Genomic DNA, 25,246 nt, shown 5'->3' with positions numbered 1-25,246 from the left:
TAGACTGTCCTAGGAGAACATTTTTGAGATGTATGTCAGATAATGTTTTGCCTATATGTTTATACAGTGGAATACTATTCAGCCATAAATACTGACAACATAACGCCATTTGCAGCAACATGGATGCTCCTGGACAATGTCATTCTAAGTGAAGTAAGCCAGAAAGAGAAAGAAAAATACCATATGAAATCGCTCATATGTGGAATCTAAAAAACAAAACAAAACAAAACATAAATACAAAACAGAAACAGACTCATAGACATAGGATACAAACCTGTGGTTTTGCCAAGGGGGTGGGGGGTGAGAAGGGGCAGACGGATTTCAAAATGTAGAACAGATAAACAAGATTATACTGTTTGGCACAGGGAAATATTTACAAGATCTTATGGTAGCTCACAGCAGACAAAAATGTGACAATGAATATATGTATGTTCATGTATAACTGAAAAATTGTGCTCTATATTGGAATTTGACACAACATTGTAAAATGACTATAACTCAATAGAAATGTTAAAAAATAAAAAATAAACAAAAAGAAAAAAATAAATAAAAATGAATTAATTGAACAAAAACTATAAACTTACAGAATTAAATGAACAATAGACTTTCAAATGACTTTTTAAATTCTACTTTTCTATACATTCCAAGTTTCTTTAATGTGTACATTGTCTTTATAATAAAAACATAATAAAAACAAATATTTTAAAACCAGGACCGTCTGGATAGCAATCAGCAAAAAAGGAATTTTTGCTCCAAATCCCAAAGACCTCATTAACCCACCAATGCTACAATTACTGAAAACTTTTAGACCTCTGAAATTCTAAAAATTCTATTTTTGTAGATTTTAATTTTGATATAATTTGAAATGCACTGAAAAGCTGCAAGGAACCCCATGTAGATGGATTAAAAATATACAGCATATTATATACATATATAATGGAATGTTATACAGCCATGAGAAAATAGGATATCCTACCATTTGTGACAACAGGGATGAAACTTGAGTACATTATGTGATGCAAGATAAGTTAGATAGAGAAAGATAAGTACTATATGGTAACACCAATATGGAATCTTATGTGGAATCTATAAGTCAAACCTATAAAACACAGAATAAAATGGTGGTTACCAGCAATAGGAGGTGGGGGGATAGGACTGATGGTATTTAAAGCTACAGACTTGTAAGAAGTAGTAAATAAGTCATAGAGATCTGATGTACAAAAAGGAATATACACAAAAATATTGTACTATAATGATGTAATGTGATTCAGTATTGGCTCAATGACAATCATATTACAATGTACAAGTGTATCAAAGTAACACCGTGGAACTTTAAATCTACCAAATGTAATATTCCTTACTAATTCACTAAATATTTACATTCTTCAGCATTTACTTTATCACTCACATTTTCTCAATGTATAAACAAATGTTTATAAATTTATCTCTATACTATTTTTTCTGGACCATTTGAGATAGTGTGTCTCTTTACCCATAAACACTTCAGCTTCTATGTTCTGTGAAAAGAGGATTCTCATACAAAACCACATTACAGTTATCAAAATTGGGAACTTTAATATTGACACCATGTGTTTTCATGAGTAGTCCATATCAAAATTTCACCAGTTCTCACAGTGATGTCCTTTGCAGCTACTGTTACACATCCAGGATGAAATCTGGGATCATGTCTTGCATTTAGGTGCCATGTCTCTAGTCTCTGATCTGAAACATGATTAACAAAGTATTTTTCCTAGTCCCCCAAAACAGTCTTCTGATCAGTCTATAGTTTTGCTGTGTTTTATAAGGTTTTTGTTTTATAGACTATAAATCAGCAAGTTTTTAAGACTGTAACACACAGCAAATATACAGCTGTTGAAAAATAATGTATATTAAACTCATATAATAAACACGCAGTTGTGTATCTGTATGTTACTGTTGGCCACATTATTTTACATGGAAGTACTTTATATCATTAAACCAGGAAATGGAGATGATTTCTTAGTGAGTCCCTCATCTTTATGCTGCTCTTTTTAAACTGGGTACTGCTTACTGATATTCTTACAAGATTAGGACAGTTAATACTATTAACAATGCCATTCTACATATTTCACCCCATTTGGGGATTTTTAAAAATCTTCTATTGAAATAAATTAGACAATTCAAAATAACCCCCTGAAATGCAGAGATAGAGTTCTAAATAACTTGCTTAGACATCCTATCACTTTATTAAAAATGAATTTCAGTTAATAGTGTTTGTCATTCCTAGACAGCCATAACTATTTCCACAAAAAAGTTCAGCAAAGAATAAATTGCATTACTCATTGATTAAAAGTTGTCCATAATATTAAGTACAAAAGTTGTACATGATATTAAGTAGTGATATCTTAAACTTTTTCCTTCAACAATACCATATTTTCTTTTGAAGGGAATTGCAAATGGAATTAGAATGTAACATTAGAAAACTTACATTTCTAATGCCTGCTGCCAAAAACAATTACATTGGATACACATTGAGAAATTTCATTTAAGATAAAAACCCAAGTGGTAATTTCAGTTATTGCTGATAAAACACTAAAGCTTTTCAGTTTTTTAAAAAATACCAGTTTCTTTAAAATTTTCTAAAGATTTAACTAATGAGCAAATTAAAAGGGCACTTTTTTCCTGCTCTTCCTATTCTATTTTTTTGATTAAAAAATACATTCTTTCTTAATCACTTAGATTGAATTTCCTGGGAATAAATTATAGAAGTATCTGATTTATATAAATCTATATAAATTATAGAAGTAACTGATACATCAAAATATATCTACATTTTTATATCTTATGTACATATTTCAAAATGTACTCCAGAAAATTTTCTTCCTCTGTTTTATGGAAGAAAAGTTTCTGTTTTAAAAAAGAATGAGGAAAGAGTTTGAGGAGGGAGGATGAACTGAAGCAGAAGTTATACATTTCAGGTCTTCATAGTTTAAACATTATGTAGAAATATCAGTATAATACTAAGGACTTTGCAGATTAGGATTCTTAAGTGCCAGTTTCACAAGAGCAAAAACGCAACATTTGGACAACTGAGTATCTGGATAGAAATCATGCCTACCCTTTAAGGCCAGTTAAACCTTAAGGCTCTTACATTTGACCTCTTTACTAACACTGGACAGTAAGTTGTATTTTACTGAAGATTACCCTCATTTGTTGTTTGTGGGTATTGCAATTTGTTTTGGGAAGATGTGGGTTTTTCCTGGAAGCTTAGAAGCCTCACTTTTTTTACCCACTTCCTTTTCTCCAGTTCGAAACATTGTCTGGCACATAGCACCCTGTAATATTTTTTGACAGATGGATTTTCAGATATATAAATCAATCAAAAAACCAGTCGATCCGAGGAGCCTTCTTGGAAGTATTGTGGCCCTCAGTGCTAGGAACTGGTTCTGGCAGAAGAAGAATAAACTTGGACTTTTGCAAGACCAGCCCCATGTGCTTTCATGTCACAACCTCCTCTTCTTTCCATTCCACAGGCATGAAAGAAAAAGATGAGTCACAGACAACGAACATAACTCCGCTGGAAGTAACAAACAATCAAGCCAGGCATTGAGAATTCAGCATCAACTCTGCATACAAATAATGCTCATCTGAAATCATTATTAGGGTAAACATCTTCTTCCTTCCCATACACATATTTGATTTTTCATTAGAACTGGAGGGAACATATTCATCAATCAATGTTTGGAGTTAAAATGCTGCAGTGAGCTACCCATGGGATGATATATATGCTGTTCGCTATTTCATCTGTTTAGAATGATGAAGCAATCTGCCACCAGTCTCTGGCTTGATAAAATCACATCCAGAAATTAAGCGGAAATAGTTACATGCACATGAGTAGCTCCAACACATTCAGGAGATTTCTGTGCATATTTGGTTCAATATTTGTAACAGTCACAGGGAGAGTACAGTTAGCAGATTGTGGTTATATTTACACTGCTATCCAAACAGATTCTTACTGTTTGGATATGAATATATATTTGCATATCCTAAAATTGGGATTAGCTAATATACGTTCATGTACTTAGATCATGGATGGCTAGCTGTAACAATAAACTCAAAATAAAGCCCAGTACAAAAATTTTTTAATTTCTATTTTCTCACTATGAAATAGTCAGTCTTTCCCGGTATTTCTATATGCTTACACATATATCTTATATTTATTTTTCTGCTATCTTCTAGTTTTTTATTTCTTATAAGTGACTTTAGTAGTATTTTTCTTTGGACAAAAATACTACCTCAGATCTTGGAACAATTTTGATCTGAACTAAAAAATTATTAAACATGAATGGATTTTTTTTTTGCCTATAGACAACTTATTCAATCCCCACAACACTCAATACATAAGTACAATAAATAAATAAGGACTACATTCTCCATATTCACTCATATAATAATCACTATAATTTGAGGGATATCATATGTGACCTCAATTCCTCCTCATAACTCCCAAGGGCAGAGATTTCACTACTCCTGATTTATGAATAAGGGGAGAGTCTCAGACTATATGAGAAACTTCCCCCGTCTCCTGCTAGTAAGTGGGGATAAGACTTCAACCCGTCTGTTTCCAAGGCCACTCGAAAACAGAAAGCCCACTAGGTTATGAACTGTCTAAGTCAGCGATCACTTGGAATTGTGACTAATTTCCTCTAGAAAAAAAACACTAGGCCTACAGTGAATACTGGAATGTGCAGGAGTGAAAACAAACATACTGAGTGTCCTAGTTTTCTATTACTGCTGTAACAAATTATCACAAACTTGGTGTCTTACCCAAATCTATATTGCTTCTTATGTGAAATATAATATACAGTTGACCCTTGAACAACACGGGTTTGAACTGCACAGGTTCACTTACATGTGGATGTTATTCACTAAACACGTACCGCAGCACTATGTGCTCCGTGGTTGGCTGAATCCATGCATGTGGAACCACAGATAAGGAAGGCCGACTATACAGTTATACAAGGGTTTTCAGCTTCGCAGGGGTCAGTGCCCCTAAGGCTGTGTAGTCTAAGAGTCAGCTAAAGTTAAATTCATTCTTATATTTCTATAGCTCAGACACCTGACATGGGTCTCAGTGGCCTGTAATCAAGCTGTGAGCAAGGCTGAATTTTTTTCCCTCCTGGAGGGTCCCGGAGAGACTCCATTTCCTCGCCTTTTCCAGCTGCTGCTGCTTTTTTTTTTTTTATTGAAGTATAATCAGTTTACAATGTTGTGTCAATTTCTAGTGTACAGTTTTTCCAGCTTCTTGAGGCAACCTACATTCCTTGGCTGTTGGACCCTTTTTTCCATCTTCAAAGCCAGCAATGCAGCATTTCTCTGACCCTTCCTGGGTCCTTGCATGTCTCTGCCCACAGCTGGGAATGGCTCCCTACTTTTCAGGACTTATATGATTAGACTGGACCCACCAGGATAATCCAGGATAAACTCGCCACTTCTGTGTTTGTAATTTTATCACATCTGAAAATTCCCCCTTTCCCATGGGAAGTGACATTTTTGCAGGTTGTGAGAATTGGAACATGCACATCTTTTGGGGTTTGGAGGGCACTACTCCACCTATTACAGTGAGCTAATGTAGGAATGACTGACAGTCAAATTTCCCTGCCAGAGGTTTTTGATTTGGGGGAAGCTGAATGTTGATGTAAGTGAATCTCTAATTAGAAGCCTAATAATGTAAAATAATGTAAATAAATAAAAATCATAAATAAAGAAAAAATCAAAGAAAGTAAAATTTCAGCTAGTAGGGGAGAAAGGAAGATTTTTGGAGGACTGAGTGTTATATTTTGGGACTGGACTAGAGACTGATGCTGGTCTTCATCTGCAAAAAACCACGTACCTCCAGCTCTTCAGCCATGAAATAGAAGAGGGGTAAGCAGTGTGAGGCCCATGAGCAACAAAAAAGATGCCCATCCCAGAGATAGGCTAGCCTTGCTTAGCAGTTTGGTTGGAGCTCTGCATCCCTATATTGTACCTGCTTTCAAAGAGTTGCCCATTTTCTTTTCCTCCAAGACTACACATTTTAAAAGCGTCTGAGTTTTTCTGGCCTTTTTCTCCTCTTGCCATCAACAGCACCAGAAGTGGCAAAGCAGGGACTGTCACTTTTAGATGCAGGTCATTTGTAAGTTGGGCTTATCTGGGAATGTACATGAGCTGAAGTGGATCCCAAAGGCAAGAGAGGTAAGACTGAGAGGCTGGTGATGTGTCCCACATACAAGAGAAAAGAGATGTTACTCAGGACAGAGTTTGTACTGAGGCAGATGGATTTGAGGAAGATGAGCCTGTCATAAGCTTGTATTTCATCAACCTGGAAGTGAACAGCCTGGATTTGAGGAGACAGTTACACATCAGGACTTGGTTATTCTAAAATCCTGCTACTATCCAGATGTCAGATCCTATTAGCTCTCATATGACCACCAATTTAAAGAGAGACGCTAGAAACAGTCTCTGGGCTGTCGGCACAATTTTAAATCAAGTCGTCTGAACATATCTATGTTGATCTTTACAAGCCCTTTGTTTACTGTGGGCCTAGGTCTAAATAAAGATTTTTAAATCACTTCATATTTTAACAGGATGTTTAACACTCTCTTCGACATTTTCTCTAAGATCATCACATCTTAGCTCCTCTCTCCAAATGGGATAAAAGACTATTATAGGTTTGGGAATGTCAGGCCTTTTTCTAGATTTACAGCTATAAATTAAATAAGTTTTATCTTTGAGGTACATCCTTTTCTGTTTTCTGTGTCCCATTTTCGCTATCAAGCAACCGATTTCTTCCTGTTGCCTCTAACTCCCAAGACTTCTTCCTACTGCCCTTCTCAGTGCAGCACTGGTTATTACAGACCTGCTGTCCCATCTTCCTGCAGACCCATGTAGAATTCCTACTCCAAGAGCTCTGCTTCTAAAAACTGGTTATCCTAATATAATAAAATATGTGAGGCAAAGTGCTAAATACCAGTGGTACTTAAGGATTATCTCTTTATACGTATCACTGATGTACGTGTGTTTGTTTCCTTATTCGCTTATTTAACTACATATTATGAACACTTATTATATATCGTCTACTATGCTAGCTGTCTTACATGTGTTCTCTCATTTTTTGGGTTTTCAATACTTTCTTTACCTTTGGCCCAAGGGATAAATGTGGTCATTCCTTACTTTATGGAAACTGCCTCAAGAACATACGAAAACAACTGCACATATAAATTGCTTAGATACTATGATTAAAAACTGTTATAACATATTAAAACACATAGATATGTGGTATAAGTCTAACAATAAACAAAAATATTTTTAAATGTTTGGAGAGTCCTTGGTAGATGACCCTGGTGAGTTATACTTTGTGTTCTTTAGGACAAGGAATGAACCATGTTAGATTTTCATGCAACCTGGCACTGGCCATCAGGAAAGTTATTTTTGGTCAAAGAGCACTTCACTGACCTCAAATTATAACATGCAGTTAGCTTCCTGTTCTGTCATTGAGGCAGGCTAGTTCTAGTTAAGTATGTGCTGAGGTCAAAGCTGAATCGCAGCTATGTCCAAATATAGATTATTTTCTGAAAGCTGTGGCCTCTTTTCTAGGGCTGCCGTGTGTACAGCATGGGGGTTGGACTTCCGCAGAGAAGCAGCCTCTTCTTAGAGAGAGTAGGTCCAGTGAAAAACACTGACTTTTAAAATAAGGAAGAAAGTAGGAGTGTGCAAATTAAATAAAGATAAGTTGTTAAAGGTTAACTAGTTTCTCCCGGTTGTGTTATAAGCAAATGGCATAGTCATTCTCTGGTTCTACAATATTTAGATGTTTTATTTCAGTCACATAGTGGGAGCTGAGAACAAATGTGGGTAAACCAGACACAAAATACCTTCACAGAACATAAGCTAAAACCTATTCCCTTAATCCTTCAGTGTTGAATCATATGTTATGTCTGGACCATAAATGTGAGGAATGGTTTGGTAAACACACACATGGCTGCACACACACATACACATGAGAAAAAGCATATCCATGCTGAAAATATGTTATCCTTGCTATTGTATCAGTTTTCTATTGCTGTGTAATAACTTACTGAAGACCTATGGCTTAAAACACCTATTATTTCCCAGGTTCTGTTGATCAGAAGTGTGGCCCCGTGAAGCTGGGGTCTCTGCTCAGGGTCTCACTAGATGGAAACCAAGGGTGTGACCAGGCTATATTCTCATCTGGGTCCTCTTTCAAATGTATTCAGGCTATTGGAAGAATTTATAGATCCTTGCATTTATAGGACCGAGGTCCCTGTACTCTTGCTGGCTGCCCTTAGCTCTTAGGGGCCACTCAGGTCATAGCGACATGGCCCTCTTACAACAAGCTAATTTACTTCTTCACAGCTGGTACTAGACTCTCTCTCCAATCTGCTACTATGGGAAGGAGTCTTATTTAATGCAATGTAATCACTTGAGTGACTGTAACATCACCTTTGATTTTAGGCTATAACATAGCCTAGCAAGGGAGTGAGTACCTCATTTTATACTCACAGGCCCCACCCACACGCAAGGTGAGGGACTGTAAGCACACATAGGAACAGAATCTTGGAGTCCATCTTGAAATTATGCCTACAACACCTACTTCTCAGAACAAGGGCTGGACTCTGGGAATTACATGACTGAGGAGAGAGCAAAATGTTACTCACCTCCAGAACCTAGAAGTTAAGTATAAACAGTCTCAAGGTGAAGAACACTGCTCTCCAAGAGAAAACCAGGAATAAAAATCTGTAATTGTCTACCAAGTTTGCCAGAGAAAGACACTCAGGTCTGAATCTCAATGTATCCTTTGAACTATGCCTAGGAGAGATGCAAATTCCTACACAGGCCAACAGTCCTGCAGGCAAGGATTTATGGCTGACTATCTAAATGACACCTGTGCCTCAGTCTTAGCAACCCCCAACCCTAACTTCCCAGAAGACTCCTCCTCTCACCACTACACTCCTTCTTAATTATTATAGCCAACAGTTGGCTACAAGCCAATATAGCAACATTGAATTCTCTAGAGATAGAGTAAAAAGTCAATATTCAAATTGTAACAGTGACATCTTCTGGAGTAAGATAAAAATAATCAAGTGAGCAAGTTTTGATTCTGGAGTACCTGCTCACCACAGAGATATTGTGGGTTTGGTTCCAGACCACTGCAACAAAGTAAAACCACAATAAAACAAGTCACACAAATGTCTTGATTTCCTAGTGCATATAAAAGTTATGCATACAGCATATAGTCGATTAAGTGCCCAAGAGCATTATGTTTAAAGAAAATAATGTATGTACCTCAATTAAAAAATATTTTATTGTGAAAAAGTGCTAATCATCATCTGATAACACAGGGTTGCCACAAACCTTTAATTTGTTAAAAAAAGAAAAGAAAAGAAAAGTATAATATGTTTGCTGTGCACTAAAGCAAAGTACAATAAAATGAGATAGCCTGTATCTGCCCTGTATAATCACCTCTCCTTGAGTGTGGGTGGACCTATAAATATAACGGGGTAGCCTTTCCTTCGATTAGGTTACATTACATGGCAAAGTGATAGGATAGTCACTCCCACGATTACATTACAGGAGACTCCATCTTGAACAGACTGGGAAAATTTTCTTGGTAGCCTTGAAAAGTAAGGCGCAAAGCTGAGAGGGTCACATGACTAGGCCTTGAGGAGACTTCTAGGTGCTGAAGGTTAAGCCCAGGTTGGCATCTAGGGGACCTCATACATATACAGTTGCAAGGAACCAAATTCTGCCAATGACCTGAATGAACCTGGAAGAAGACCCTGAGCCTCAGATCTGAGCACATCGCAGGCGGCACCCTGATTTTGGCCCAGTGAGAGCCTGTGCAGAGGAACTAGCTAACCTCTGACTGAAAAGCTAACCAGTTAAAACTGTGTGATAATAAGACTGTGTTGCTTTAAGATATTAACTTTGTGGAAATTCTTCATGTAGTGTAGAGACCTAACATATGAACAGATTGATAAATAAATAAGCAAACTAGCAATATTAGTTTTAGGAATTTTATGCAACAGCTCTCAATAAGTGAATCCCAATTGGTCTTATTTGAGTAGCTACAATATTTTCAGGCATTTAAAATGCATTGAAAATGAAAATATGCCTAAAGCAAACACATTTTCTGGTGGTAATCCAGAGGACTGGAGATGACAAACTGAAGCAAAACACTCCTTAAGTGATGAAACAATGCCAAACCAGTGGGAAGGTAATCATCTTGCTCCACAAGGTTAATAGAAAATCTGAGTAATTAATTATGGTAGATATTAGATGTATTCACACATATGCACAGAAGCAAACAGCACTTACTCTGAAAGTTGTTCACTGAGAAGACTCGAGGATGATAGAATCCCGCTTTGCAAATGCACTGATAGGCTCCAAGCACGAATCCTAGGCCTTTAATTGGCATACACTATGAAACAGAAAAGACAGCAATACAGTTGATCACAGTCTATTTCACAGTATAAAGATGCACAGCTATCTGTCATTGCAACTGGTAACAGAACTACCATACTTTCCAGAAATAAAATATCCCATTTTTGAACTTTTATTTTAGGTTTGTTGGCCAACAGACTTTTTTTAGAAGTAGCAAATTGAGTTTCCTTTCTAAATATATGCCGTTACAGCTGCATTTGCCATACGTCTATATCTCAGTCAATTGCCATAGGAAGTAATTATAGACATAGGTTTTTTCAATGTCTCAAATATCATCTTACTGCTTTAAGAGACATTTCCTAAGCCTATAAGAATATTCTAAGTGATTCCGTGCTAAATATTTCCACCAGAGCAAAGGTCGGTAAGTAGCTAGATGGACAGACAGATATATAGAAGCTAATATGTGGAAACTGCCCATGAATTAAGTATTTATCAAATTTCACCCTCCAAATAAAAAATACAAATTGATGGAATAACAAAGCAAGTAAACTTTAAATTGTAAGTTTAGAAGAGAAAAAAAAGTTAGACTTTTTTTTTAAATAATCCGAAGTGCTTTTTACCTAAAATCTGTTTCATAGATAAATGTTCTACATGCACATAAAAAGAAGAAAAACAATGATTGGCTTTCCAAACATGTTACACAGATACACATAATGGACAGCTCCCTAAAGCTTAATATTGGCTTCTTTCAATTATATCACTGAACCCTAGCAAAATTCAGTGTAACATACTTGATTTCTGTTACATTCAATTACATAAGCATGGAATAACTTCTATTAAAATACAGTTTATCAGTAAAGCAGTGTTTCAAGAATTTAATCAACACTGAAACTTCTTTTCTGATATCTCTCTGACAAGATCTCAACCTTTTTGCCTTTTAGCCATTATAATCTATTAAAGGAGCTAGGAATTTAGTGAATTTAAAAGTTATAAAGTGTCCCTCTGATACAAAGGCCCTTGAGAGAAAATTCTAAATTATCTAAATAATGCTCCTACAATCTAAGTTTTAATGACTGGCAACAAGATTGATTACTGCATATCATTGAAAACTCCAGCAAATAGTAAAGCATTTATACGTAAGGTAGCAAGAGCTAATACATACTCTAAATTCACATATTATACCAAGAAAACCTTTGAAAAAAGAGCTTTCTAAAATACCTTCTTGAGTATCTTATATAATTAATACCCCCCTTTTTTACCCCACCCAACACCCACGTACCCAATTATATCTTTCAATTGAAAACACAGTTCTTCCCCCAGAGCAAAATACAAGAGCAGATGAGCACCAGGCAGTTCAACTGAGTTGGCAAGTATCTATGAAATAACTATTGTGTGCCTAGAGAATTCCTAAAGGACCTGAATGAATTAACACATACTATTTATAAAGGCCCAGTCATATAGTGGGTCAGATCGTATTTCTGAATTGTATAAACAAAAGGGCAATTACAACAATTACTTTAGAGAAGCACTAGTATGATGAAGAGATCATATTATTTGTGGTCAGTCAGAAAATACATATTTGAATTCTGACTTTAATCACTTACTAACTATGTGGACTTCTCTAAAGCCTTATTATTCTAACTTCTCCTAACTTCTCTAAAGCCTTATTATTATTTTTCACTTTGTAAGAACAATCACTCAGTCAGCTGCAGGTCCAGTTTGAAGAAGGCAGAACTACCAAGATGTCCTAACAGGTGCAATATGGGGTATAAGAGGAAGAGAAGAATAAAGGATGACTCCAGTGATCTTGGTCTGAGCAACCTTAAGAATGGAGATGCCATCATTGAGCCGGGAAAGGCTGCAGGTGAAGTCGATTTGGAGAAAAGAGCAGAAATTCAGTTTTACAAATGTTAATGAAGTGTCTATTTGAAATTTAATTCTCAATATCAAATAGGCAGTCTGATAAAGTAGTATGGAATTTAGGAGAGATGTCTGGGCTGTATAATTTGGGATTCATTTGCTTAAAGACAACAGATAAAGCCATGAGAGAAGACTAAACCATTAAGGAAGTGCCTGTAGGCAGTGAAGGAAATAGTGGTGAGACTTGGGACCCTCCTCAGGAGGCTAAGAGGTAAGGCAGAAAGGACAAAGCAAAGGATACTGAGAAGAGCAATTCAGTGACATGTCATTATTTAATTAACTAGACAGTGATACTAAGTGCATAACATGGAATTTCTTGTGAGTTATACCAACTAAACATTCATCTGGCCAAGATATGTCCAGGTAAAACAAGCCTTGGACACTAAGAATATAGCAGTGTACTTTAAATATTCTGCTTCACTGGAATTTGGAGGTTAATGCTATTCATTCAATTAGCACTAAATTCCTGGTAATGTCACTTGGCAATGCAACACTGACTCAGATGAGAATTTTAAATGTTTAAGGCAGATCTGAAAGTTTATTGGAACAAGAATACCTCTTTAATATAAGTTAACTATAGAGCTGAAAGAAAAATTAAGTTTCTAAAAAATCTACCTGATTAGATAAATATTACCAAATATAAAGTCCCCTGAACTTAAAAAAATGCTTCATAATTATGGGAAATACTGCAATATGAATTATTAGTTACCTCAAACTGTTTTAGTCTTAAATTATCTTATATTCTCAAAGAAAATTTTTTAAATGCACAACCAGTTAAATTCAATAAAAGAATATCACTCTGAAGCATACACTCCAAGACTGTGGGGCCTGTGTGGAACTAAATGTGCTGCTGCTTACATACACTTGTCTTGGAGTGTTACAAGTGATCTTGGCTTATTTTTCTCTTAATGATTGTAATTTTTCACTCAACTTGCCATACTTTCATGCTCCATCCACCACCACCATTCTATAGCTACTCCAATTTGGCCACCTCCAACCAAACTTTTACCTTTTTAAAATGAGGCAATTGGTTTATTAGTCAAGCTAGTTTGTTTTTTTTTTTAAATCTCCATAAGTATAGTGACTACTCAACCTTTATTTATTGTATTTGGACTGAATATCTGCTTTTTATAATGTTTTCTCCTTAGGAATTTAGAATATAAGCATAAATCTTCATTAAATATAGGAGAAACTTCAGACTTTTACTCTAACATTCATTTAAGATCATCATTTTAGATATTAAAGATATTTATTTTATATATTCAAGTCTAAATTTTTCTACTTTAACTTTATAGAAGTCCAAGAGGGTAGAAATTGAAAAAGCAGCCCTTCTTGTTCCATAAGGGTAGCTCTTCCATGATGGCCTTTGATAAACATTAAGTTTCTTATATTAAGAGTTATAGCCCCCTTGTGAGTGAGGTGGGTGCTCACAAGATTGCATGCCTTCTTTGATGAACCTTACCAAGCCATCAGCAGAGATTTCCTAAAGAGAGCTCTAGAGAACACATAATCAAAGTTAGGTTCCTAAGAGTAATCCACATCCAGATGGGAAGAGATGGTGGTTAAGAATATAGAGCAAAATGGATAGATTGCTAGGAAGTAAACAACCTACCAAATCTGAGTCATGAAGAAATGAAAAACCTAAGCAAACTTTATACTAATAAGGAGACTGAATCAGTAATCAAAAACTTCCTAACAGAGAAAAGCCCCAGCCTCACTGGACAAGACAGCCTCATAGGACAAGCCTACCAAACATTTAAAGACGAATTAACATCAATATTTCTCAAACTGTTCCAAAAATTGAAGAGAGAACACTTCCTAACTCATTTTATGAGGTCAGCATTACTCTGATATCAAAGACAGCCAAAGATAATACAAGAAAAGAAAATTGCAAACCAATAATCCTGATTAATATTGTTGTGAAAAATTTTAACAAAATGCTAGCAAACCATATTCAACATCACATTAAAAGGATATATACCATGACAAAGTGGGATTTATTCTTGGGATATGAGAAGGTTCTCTTACAAAAATCAATGTAATACACTGCATTCACAGAATGAAGGACAAAAACTACATGATCATTTCAATTAAAGCAGAAAAAGCATTTGATAAAATTCAACACATTTTCATGATAAAAACTTCAACAAACTAGGAATAGAAGAAAACTATCTCAACATAATAATAGTCATATATGAAAAGCCTGTAACTAACATCACATTCAATGAATGTGAAAAGCTGAAACAAGGAAAGGATGCCCACTGTTACCTCTTCTGTTCAGCACAGTATTAGAAGTCCTAGCAAGAGCAATTAGGCAAGAAAAATAAAAGACAGCCAAAAAGAAAATGAAGAAGTTCAATTACCTCTGTTTGCAGATAACATGACCTCATATGTAGAAAACCCTAAAGATCCCCATCCCCTGCCAAAAATAAGCTTTTGTAACTAATAAACATATTTAGCTAAGTTCCAGGATATGAAATCAAAATATAAAGTTGGTTGATTGTTAAATGCTAACAATGAACAATCCAGAAGGATTTTTTTTAAAAAATCTCATTTATAATAGCTTCGAAAAGAATGAAATACTTTGAAACAAATTTAAACCAAGGATGTGAAAGACTTATAAACTAAAAACCAGGAAACATTGCTGAAAGATATTAGAGAAGACAAACAAAAGTAATGACATCGGGGGGGGGGGTCCAAAATGGCAACATAGGAAGACCCTGATCTCACTTTCTCCCACAGATACACCAAATCTACAGCTACAGCTGAATCATTTCTTTGTGAAGATCTGAAAACGAGATGACCTGTTTCTCCACAACAAAGAATAAAAGGACCACACTGAGATGGGTAGGAAAGGGAGAGAGACAATCTTAACAAAAGCCCCACTCCTGGAGTGATGACACACAATAGGGAGGAATCTCACCAGTCTGGCACTTCTTCTGGAGGAGCAAGGGGTTAGTGCCCCACATCAAGCACCCCAACCCCTGGGATCTGCAACAGGAAGATGAGCCCAAAAAACATCTGGCTTAGAAAAATAAAGTGCTACGGGAAACTCAGATTCCCCTTTTAAAGGGCGCATGTGCACTCTCACTCATCCTGAGACCCAGAGAGAAAATAGCAGTTTGAAAATCACCTATGCTACTTGTGAAGGACACTCTTTGCTAATCTAAAAGCATCTGCTAGAGGGGTAGACACTGGTGGACATAATAATTTCATTCTCTATCTACCCTGCTAGCATAGGCAGCACTCCTCCAGATCTCTAGGACTAGAGGCCAGCAGGGATTACAGTTGTGGCCCCGTGGGACTGTATATATCTTCATCCTTTAAAATCTGCTGCCTGAGGGTCTAACTTTCAGTCAGCCTGGATCTAGGTGCTAATTGAGATTCTTCCCAAAGCAACACTGCCAGGTATTGGCACATCTCCAACAATGGGGATATATCAAGACTAAATTAGGTGGCTTAGATAATCACAAAGGTTTGAGACACAACCAAAAACTAAGGCAAGACTGAATGAGAAGGTTCATCATTTACTTAAGGCTACTCCTTCAAGACTGAGAGAGGTAGCTGTTTTGCCTAACACATACTAAAAACAGAGTATCAAGCAAAATGAGGAACCAGAGAAATATGTTCCAAACAAAGAACAAGACAAAACCTCATAAAAAGGCCATAATGATATCGAGATAAGTAATCTACTTGATAAAGAATTAAAAGTAATGGTCATAAAGATGCTCATCAAACTCAGGAGAAGAATGAATAACCACTGTGAAAATTTCAACAAAGAAATAGAAAACGTAAGAAAATACCAAACAGAAATCACAGAGCTGAAGAATACAATAATTGAACTGAAAAAGACACTTGAGTAGTTAAACAGCAGACTGGATGATGTAAAAGAAAAGAGCAAGCTACAAGACAAAGCAATGAAACTCACTCAGATCAGCAAGATGAAAAAAGAACTTAAGAAAATGAAGATGACACAAGGTACCTATGCGATAACATCAAACAGAATAACATTCACATTTTAAGGGTCCCAAAAGGAGAAGAGAAAAAGGGGCAAAAAAATTATTTGTATAAATAATGTCTGAAAATTCCCCTAACCTGGGGAAGGAAACAGACATCCAGGTCCAGGAAGCCTAGGAAGTTCCAAACAAGATAAATCCAAAGAAATCCACACCAAGACACATGATCTCAAAAGTTAAAGTGAGACTCTTAAAAGCAGCAAAAGAAAAACCATTACACACAAAGGAAGCCCCATAAGGCTATCAGCAGACTTCTTGGCAAAAACTTTGCAGGCCAGAAGGAAGTGTATGACGTAGTCAACGTGCTGAAAGGAAAAAACTTACAACCAAGAATATCCACCCAGAAAGAACTAAAGGAGAGATTGTTTTCCAGACAATCAAAGCTAAAGGAGTACATTACTACTAAACTGGCTTTACAGAAAATCTTAAAGGGACCTTTACGATGAAATGAAATGATACTAATTAATAACAAAAAAACACACAAAAGTAAAAAAATCTCACTGAAAAACATAAACATAGTAAAGTTAGTGGATTAATCACTCATAAAGTTACTATGAAGGTTAAAAGGCAAAGGCAGCAAAATTAACTAAAAATACAATAATCTGTTAGGAATATATAAAAATAGATGTGAAATGTGGTATCAAAAACACAAAACATGGGGTGGAAGGGAGTAAAAATGGAGAATTTTGGAATGTATTCAAATTTAAGTTGTTATCAATTTAAAGTAGGCCATTATATATTCCTAAAAGAAAACATAGGTGGTAAGCTCTTTGACATCTATGATATTTTTGTGGATCCAACTCCAAAGGCAAGGGAAACAAAAACGAAAATAAACAAATGAGACTACATGAAACTAAAAGGCTTTTGAACAGAAAATGAAACCATCATCAAAATGAAAAGGCAACCTACTTAATGGGAGAAGATATTTGCAAATCATATATCCAATAAGGGGCTGATATACAGAACTTAACAGCCAAAAAAAAAAAAAATTGCCATGTGATCCAATAATCCCACTTCTGGGTATATATCCAAAAGAACTGAAAGCAGGGTCTTGAAAAGATATTTACACACCCATGTTCACTGCAGCATTATTCATAATAGCCAAGAAGGGGAAGAAACTCAAATGTTCACCAATGGGTAAGTAAAGAATATGTGGATATGCATATGCAATGGAATTATTACTCAGCCTTAAAAAAGATGACAATCCTGTCACATACTACAACATGGATGGACCCTGAGCACTTTATTCTCAATGAAATAAGCCAGTTACAAACATCACAAACACTGCATTATTCCACTAATCTATGGTATCTAAAGTAATTAAACTCATGGAAAAATAAAGTGGCATGGTGGTTGCAAGGGACTAGGGGCAGTGGGAAATGAGAAGTTGTCTAATGGGCACAGAGTTTCAATTTGTAAGATGAGAAAGTTCTAGAGATCTGTTCCACAACAATGTGAAAGTAATGTATACTACTGAACAGTACATTTAAAAATGGTTAATATGGTAAATTTTGTGTTACGTATTTTTTATCACGATTAAAAATAAAAAAGGAGTTTAGAGCAAAATAGTCTTTCTTCCTCAACAATAGTTATGTAAAGAAAAAAAACCAAAGTTATATACAGGTTATATTGCAACACATAATTGGCATGACATACGATCCTTCTTAACTCCTGGTAAACAGAATGCAGGGCAAAACCTGGCTAGCCTGAACTATGAAGATTTTGTATGGAGATACTATAGAGCAATGAAATGGCTAAAATGAAGGCCAAAATCAAATATGTACAGGGGAAGTCTTGTTTGGCATTTAATGCAAACAATGCTTGTGCCTACGGATCACATTTGCATGTCATTCTGAAGAAAAACTAATTTAGACTGAAAGAAGACAAATATGCAAATACAATAAAATTCACAATTCAAAATCCTCTACAAACCTTTTAAACACCTTTCTTTCTTTTCTTTTCTTTTCTTTTCTTTTTTTTCTTTAACTTTGTTTTAGAATCCTCCTAAAATGTGAAATGTTTTCTGGCTTCTCTGGACTGAACACCATGAACAAAATTTAACATTTTCTTCAGGAGTCAGAATCATTACTGAACTGTGCTGAAATACACTAATGCCCTCTGGAGCTATTGATAGTTTATAGCTATTTTCTCATGCACCAAATAGCCCAGACTGCTGGACTTTTTGAGTTCTTTGGCTTAGTTTTTATATGTTTTCTTCTTTCTTTTTAATTCTGTTGTCATACTTTAGTTGTAAAATACAGACTTATTTCTCGAAGTGTCTTTTCCCTGCTATATTACAGTTATAATTGCCTGTATACAAGGAAACTAGATCAGCAAACATACAAAGCTAGAGTACATGAGATAATATGTAACAAAGTAAGAGTAAATAACATAATAGTAAATGGTTCACATTTACTCAGTGTTTGGTATATGTCAGGTCCTGTTCTAAGCAGTGCATTAGCATTAACACATTTAACCCTACATCAATTCTATTATTATCTCCATCTTAAAGATGAGAAAATTAAGGCACAGACTGCTAAGGTAACTTGCCCAAAGCTTTAAGGAGCAGAGCCAGGATTCAACCCCAGGAGAATAACAAGTTTCCATGAAATATAAGTGCATAGTAACATCCCATAAACAGGAGCAGATACTACCGTCTACTCACTTGGGAATCTATTTTGATTGTTCCAAGAACTTTATTTTTTCATTCTTCTTGGTTTCAAGCAATATTCCAAATGGATTAGCTTGCTGGATCATTAAGCTTCATGTATGTGAAAGTTATTAATTTTAAAATGCACATATGATACGTATTTTAAGAAATGCAGTTAATTCCCATGCCTGTTACAAATTTAAAAAATAAGCCCCTCCCTTCCCAAAGCAGAGTCCTCAGCTCAGATTTTAGAAAATGAAACTTCATTTCACAGCATATCAATAGAGTATCTCTTCCCTACCTGAATTTCTGAAAACAGAAGCCCTCCAGGTCCAAGGAGAATCCTGAGGCCAGTGCACAGGTGCTTATCCCCTAAACTACACTCACCAAGCACAGCAGTGGAAACTAGGGAGTCCACGACAGTCTAAATTGTCATTTCTTTCTCTTTGGTGGCAAAAGCACAGTTCTATTCTTCTTTGACAGAAGACTTATTTAATTCCGGAGAGGGTTTCCTGCTATAAAGAATTTGCTGAGCCTTATTCAAGCCTTGTTCTGATGGCAACACCACAGAGGCATAAGGACAGACGAAAGGCTTGACCTGGCAAAATGAAGTAGTAACTGGGTCTTATAGGTTATTTTAAAAAGCCAGCAGCTTTTATTTTCATTTTACTCCTTTAATGTAACTTGTGAAGAAATGCTGTAAAATGCTGAATCTAGTCATTTGGGAGTAGGTTTGGGGAAAGCTGGTATTAAAACATCCGGTGATACTTCTCCATGACTATCAGCAAAGTTTATTAAAACAAAAGGAAACAAAGAGGGGAAATCTAAAAGGCCTCCAGGCAATGATAGGGTATACATCACCCACATATTTCATCAAACCATCTTCCAGGAAAACAAGAACTCATGAATAACAAATAATGCAGCATTTCACCAGGGAGGAAAAGAACTACATTTGTCTCTATTATTCATTAGCTGCCAGAGAACCTGGTTTAAAAAGCTTGATGGCCTTGGGGGTGGGGGGTGTGCATGTGAAGGGATGTTTCTTTTCTGAAATAGTTAAAATTAAAAAATAAATTATTTTCTATTATTAATTTTTGAAGTGTTTTTGTTATATGCAGTGGCCAAATCTCACAATACAGGGCTAAAGAATGGCAATGCAGCATCTGGTGTAGACGCATTACAAGTCTAACTTCACACTGACCCACAGCAAGATGCTTTGTGGGGGTTGAAACTGACTCAGGAAAATATTACGATTGTATCTCATTGAGTGAGCAAGCCAATTTTCTAAACCTTCTTACAGCAAAAAAGCCCCAAAGGCTTGATAAAGATAAGTTCTTAATAGCTCAACACTTTTAAAAATAGAACAATGCCCTCCACTAAAACACAAACTCACTATGACACATCTCTGCTCTACCTTTGACTCCTTGTGCTTCCTGTGATCACAGATCATAAGCAGTGGGACTTCTGTCTTATTTTTGACTTAATTTAGCTCTTGTTTCCTGAGCTCCTTTGTATGCTCTTTGGTGCAGCAACAAAGTGAAACAAAGTTACGGTCTAATTCTCAAAGAGCATACAACCCATAAGCAAAAAAGCAAAATCAAAGTTGCTACCTTGTTCATAGCTAAAGGGCCTCATGTATGTTTCTGAGTAGTCAACTGTTTGCAAAATACAAATTGCTATACTAAGAAATCAATGAAAGAATATATAATTTCAATTTTATAAAATTCAAAAACTTGTAAAATTTTAATAAAGTATTGTTTAAGCACATATACATAAGTGAAATGATAAAGAATAGAAGTGATAACATAAACTTCAGGATAATGGTTACCTTTTGGTGGGGCAGATGGGTATAGAATGACAGAGGAGCATACAGGGGACTTCTGAGGTACTGGTAACAATCTATTTTTTAACCTGGACATTGGGTACAATCTTCTTCACAGCAATAGCTCCAATTCCTAGCACAGTGCCTGGAATATAGTAGGTACTCAATAAATATTACTGAAATAAGAGAAGGAAGGAACTGACTATAGTTTCTGGCTGTGATACATTATTTTATAGTGGGATGACATTCCCACCAAAACCATTTAGAACATCCGGATAAAATGGAAGGAAAGAATAAAGGAACAAACAAATGAATGAATTAACCTACCTACCTATGTGGAGGCATCAGAAAGCTGACAATGGAGCCCAAATCAAGAGGCCAAGATCACAGAAATAAGGAAAATCTACAGATATTCTATATTCCTTATTTATACATCAAACTGAGTATTTTATGATATGAGGCATTGGGGGAAGACTCAGAATCCAGACAGGTAGATGGTAAGTAGAGAAGCCAGCAAAGTTTTAGTAATCTTACAGTCCTCAGGAGGAAAAAAAATCAATATGAGGGCTGCAAGTATACTCAAGCCTCAAGGACAAAATCCTAGAGGGAATGAAAAAGCAAAGAAATAAGACTGAGACTCAAACATTTCTGTTGAATTTTTCAGCTGTCTAGAGTGAAAATCAAAGAAACAAAGCAGATGCTGAAGAGAAACAGAGTTGAGTTTTTGGCAGGATCACAATGTTAAATTCCTAATTGGAGTTTAGGATCTTTCAAGGATGCAGGGCCCTAGTAAATATCTCAGTGAGCCCCCTAGAATGTTATACATGTAGCAGTAAATAAGGAGTAGTTTGAGTGTTTCACTGAAGTCTGTCTATCTTCGGGAAAGATCAAGTACTGGTTAGATTAAGGTGATCTGTCTCTATCTAGTTACTTATCAGGGACAGGGTAAAGCCTCTATGGAAGAAGGTAATGTGCTATAACAACACAATGTCTGGCAATCACTCTTAAATGACCAAATAACAAGAAATAAACAGACAATATAAACAGATCCACGAATGACCAGGTGCTCAAACTACTGACAGCAATTTTTAAATAGCGATAATCAACATGTCCAAGAAAGTAGAGGACTATTTTTAGAAACACTGGAACCTAATTTTTAGAAAAAAAATAAAATAGATATTCTGAAACTGACAAAACCAAGATTGGGTACCAGAGAAGAAAGGAGAAGCCAACTAGAAGACAGGTTAGCAGAAAATACCCAGTCTGAAGCTGGAAAACTAAATTGAATAAAACTATTCAAAAGAACATAAAGTACATACAAATATAGAATAGGGATCTAATATACATGTATTTGGAGTCACATAAAGGGAGAAGATAGAAGCAACATTAGACTAAATATATCTAGCTACCAATTCAAGAAGTGCTATATACCCCAAAGTGGATAAAGATCATAGTCTAACTGGAAAACCAAACACACACACAAATCTTAAAGTAGCCAGAGGAAAAAAGATCATACTTAACAAATGAGTAGCAACAAGTTTGAGAACTGTCTTCAAAACAGAAATAAGAGAAACAAGAGGTGCGAGGGCTGCCCCGGCTCGGGTGACTGGGGCGGCGGTTCCCCCGGGTCCTGGGGTCGCGCCCTGGGCGCTCGTGTGCGGGGCCGAGTGCTGGGGCGGCTCACCTGGCCGCGCGGGCGAGCGGCGGCGGGGGCAGGGACGACGGGGCGGGGCGGGGCGGGGCAGGGGCGGCGGGGCGGGGCGGGGCGGGGCGGGGCAGGGGCGGCGGGGCGGGGCGGGGCGGGGCGGGGCGGGGCGGGGCGGGGCGGGGCGGGGGCGGGGCCGGCGGCGGCAAGCGCGGGGCGCAGGTGCCCTTGAAGAATGGACGATGATGATTTTGGTGGTTTTGAGGCAGCTGAGATTTTTGGTGGGAATGGTGAAACCCAAACTACATCTCCAGCTATTCCTTGGGCTGCTTTTCCTACTGGGAAAAATGCAATTTCCATTGTAAACTGCCTTCCAGAATTTATGGTAGAGCTTCGCTGACGTTGCCACTGATGCCAAAGTGGAATAAAGTAGCTGGAGTCCATCTTGCCCCCAGCTTCTCCTGAAATTGTACTGGACCATGACCACACTTCTCCTTCTGTTGGCTCCTCTCTTCTGAGCCCATCATTTCCTCGCCAGAGAATACACATACAGACAACAGCATTGTCAGTCAGACGGTTCTTAAAGCACAGATTCAGCAATCAACACACACTCATCTGGATATCTCATTTTTTCCACTGGGTTTAACTGAGGAGAAAAGTAATGGAACAATTGCTCCTGTGGGTGATTCTGAGGATCCTGGAGCCAACGTATCAAACATACAGCTTCAGCAGAAAATTGCAAGTCTGGAGATGAAACTCAAAAGTTTCTGAAGAAGAAAAACAGAGAATTAAAGAGGATGTGGAATCATTGATGGAAAAACATAGTGTCTCAGAAAAAGATTCCCTTAAAGAAAAAGAGCAAGAGGCCATTTCTTTTCAAGATAGATACAAAGAACTTCAGGAAAAACATAAACAAGAATTAGAAGACATGAGGGAAGCTGGTCATGAGCCCTCAGCATCATTGTGGATTAATATAAGGCACTACTGCAGTCTTCAGTTAAGCAACAAGTAGAAGCAATTGAAAAACAGTACATTTCTGCAACTGAGAAACAAGCACACAAGTGTGAGGAGTTGTTAAATACTCAGCATCAGCGGCTGCTTGAAATGCTAGATACAGAGAAGGAACTGTTAAAAGAAAAAAATAAGGGAAGCTTTGATTCAGCAACCTGAAGAACAGAAGGAAACATTGGAAAAATGTTTGAAGGAAGACAGACAAAGAAATAAAGAAGCATTAGTATCTGCTGCCAAGCTTGAGAAAGAAGAAATGACAGAAGCAGCTTTAAAAGCCATAGAAGAGGAAAGGAAACATTTGGGAAAAGCTCACGCTGAAGAAAGGGAGTTATGGAAGACTGAGCACACAAAAGATCGAGAGAAAGTATCTCAGGAGATTCAAAAAGCTATACAAGAACAAAGAAAAATTAGTCAGGAAACTGTTAAGGCAGCAATAATAGAAGAGCAGAAACGTAGTGAAAAGGCTGTGGAAGAGGCCGTGAAGAGAACAAGAGAGGAACTGATAGAGTATGTCAAGGAGCAGAAAAGGCTTGATTAAGTCATCCGCCAAAGAAGTCTGTCCAGCTTGCGACTGTTCCTCTCCTGCGCTCAGAAACAGTTAAGGGCCCTGATAGCCACAGAACCAGCTGACATGGAGTAAGGGGAGCACGACGAGCTAGCGCACTGGCAACGGTAAATCATGAGACCCCTGAAATACCTTGGAAAATTGATTTCCATTCGAACGATGAACCAAAACAATATTTAGAAAAACTACAAGAGATTTAATTTATTTTCTTTTGTTTTTCTCCTTCTCTTTACCTTTACTATCATTTTATTAGTAGTAGTAATAGCAGCAACAGAAAGTAAGAAGGGACCCTAAAACCACTGAAAATTGCCACGTTACCAAAAGTTAAAAGTACACGTTATGGCCTCTGGTGGCCTGTTACATTGTATTTGGCAAAAGTAGTAAGTATCTTTACGTATTGTTTCACAGTGACTCTTGATAAGATTCTAGAATGTAATCTTACATTTATTTGATTTTGAGGATAGAAACAGCATGGTTTTCAACATCACCTATTTATCTATGTAACTTAAATATAAAACACTGATATAAGAGCAAAGCATTCTCATATTACGAGACCTCTCTTCTGCAGTGGGATCTATGTATTTTCATTGATAATAATTAAAAACACTAAAGATTAATTAATTCAACTTTGATCTGATATATCACTGAAAGGCATAGATGTGTGTTCTATGCTTACTTCTTATTTCTATTCTTCAAGTCACTATGAATCAATAATATCATTTTTCTTACGAATCATACCATGAACTTAATCTCTAAAAAGAGAGTGTAATATACCTGTTTGTAGGAATTCAAGTTCAAATATGAGAGATGGGAAATCCTCCAGTATTTTACAATGTACTTAATTCATGAGCAGTATGCTTCAATGTAAAATTATGAGGTTTTTTTTTTGAAGATCAAAAGTAAAATACTGTCATTAAAAATGTATGCAAATGTCTTGTTTTCTGAAATGCTCCTAGTTTCATGGGCTTTGTACTTTTCTGGGATTTCTCATGTAATAAAAAGCTTCAAAAGTGAAAAAAAAAGAAATAATAGAAACAAGAAAATAATAGAATGACATCATTAAAGTGCTAAAAGAAGGGAAAACCCTAGAATTATTTCCCAAGAGAAAATATCCCTTCAGATTTGAAATAAAGGTATTTCAAGTCAAACTAAACCTGAAAAAATTCCTTATTACCAGACCTATGACAAAATAAAT

The 25,246-nt window shown here is 36.4% G+C and overlaps 1 protein-coding gene and 1 pseudogene across 1 annotated transcript in view; one reads left to right on the top strand and one right to left on the bottom strand.

Annotated features, from left to right (window-relative positions):
• Window positions 1–25,246, bottom strand: part of GPR158 (G protein-coupled receptor 158) — a 298,552-nt gene that overhangs the window by 147,124 nt on the left and 126,182 nt on the right. Inside the window, exon 3 of the mRNA XM_006208906.4 lies at window positions 10,357–10,459. Coding sequence (XP_006208968.2) covers window positions 10,357–10,459 — 103 coding nt within the window. The remainder of the gene's footprint in view (window positions 1–10,356; window positions 10,460–25,246) is intronic.
• Window positions 22,814–24,126, top strand: LOC107033977 (coiled-coil domain-containing protein 91 pseudogene; annotated as a pseudogene).

The sequence above is a fragment of the Vicugna pacos genome, chromosome 35, assembly GCF_048564905.1.
Source record: "Vicugna pacos chromosome 35, VicPac4, whole genome shotgun sequence".
Lineage (NCBI taxonomy): Eukaryota > Metazoa > Chordata > Mammalia > Artiodactyla > Camelidae > Vicugna > Vicugna pacos.
Note: the sequence above shows the minus strand (reverse complement) of the source record. Positions and strands in the feature narration are given on the sequence as shown.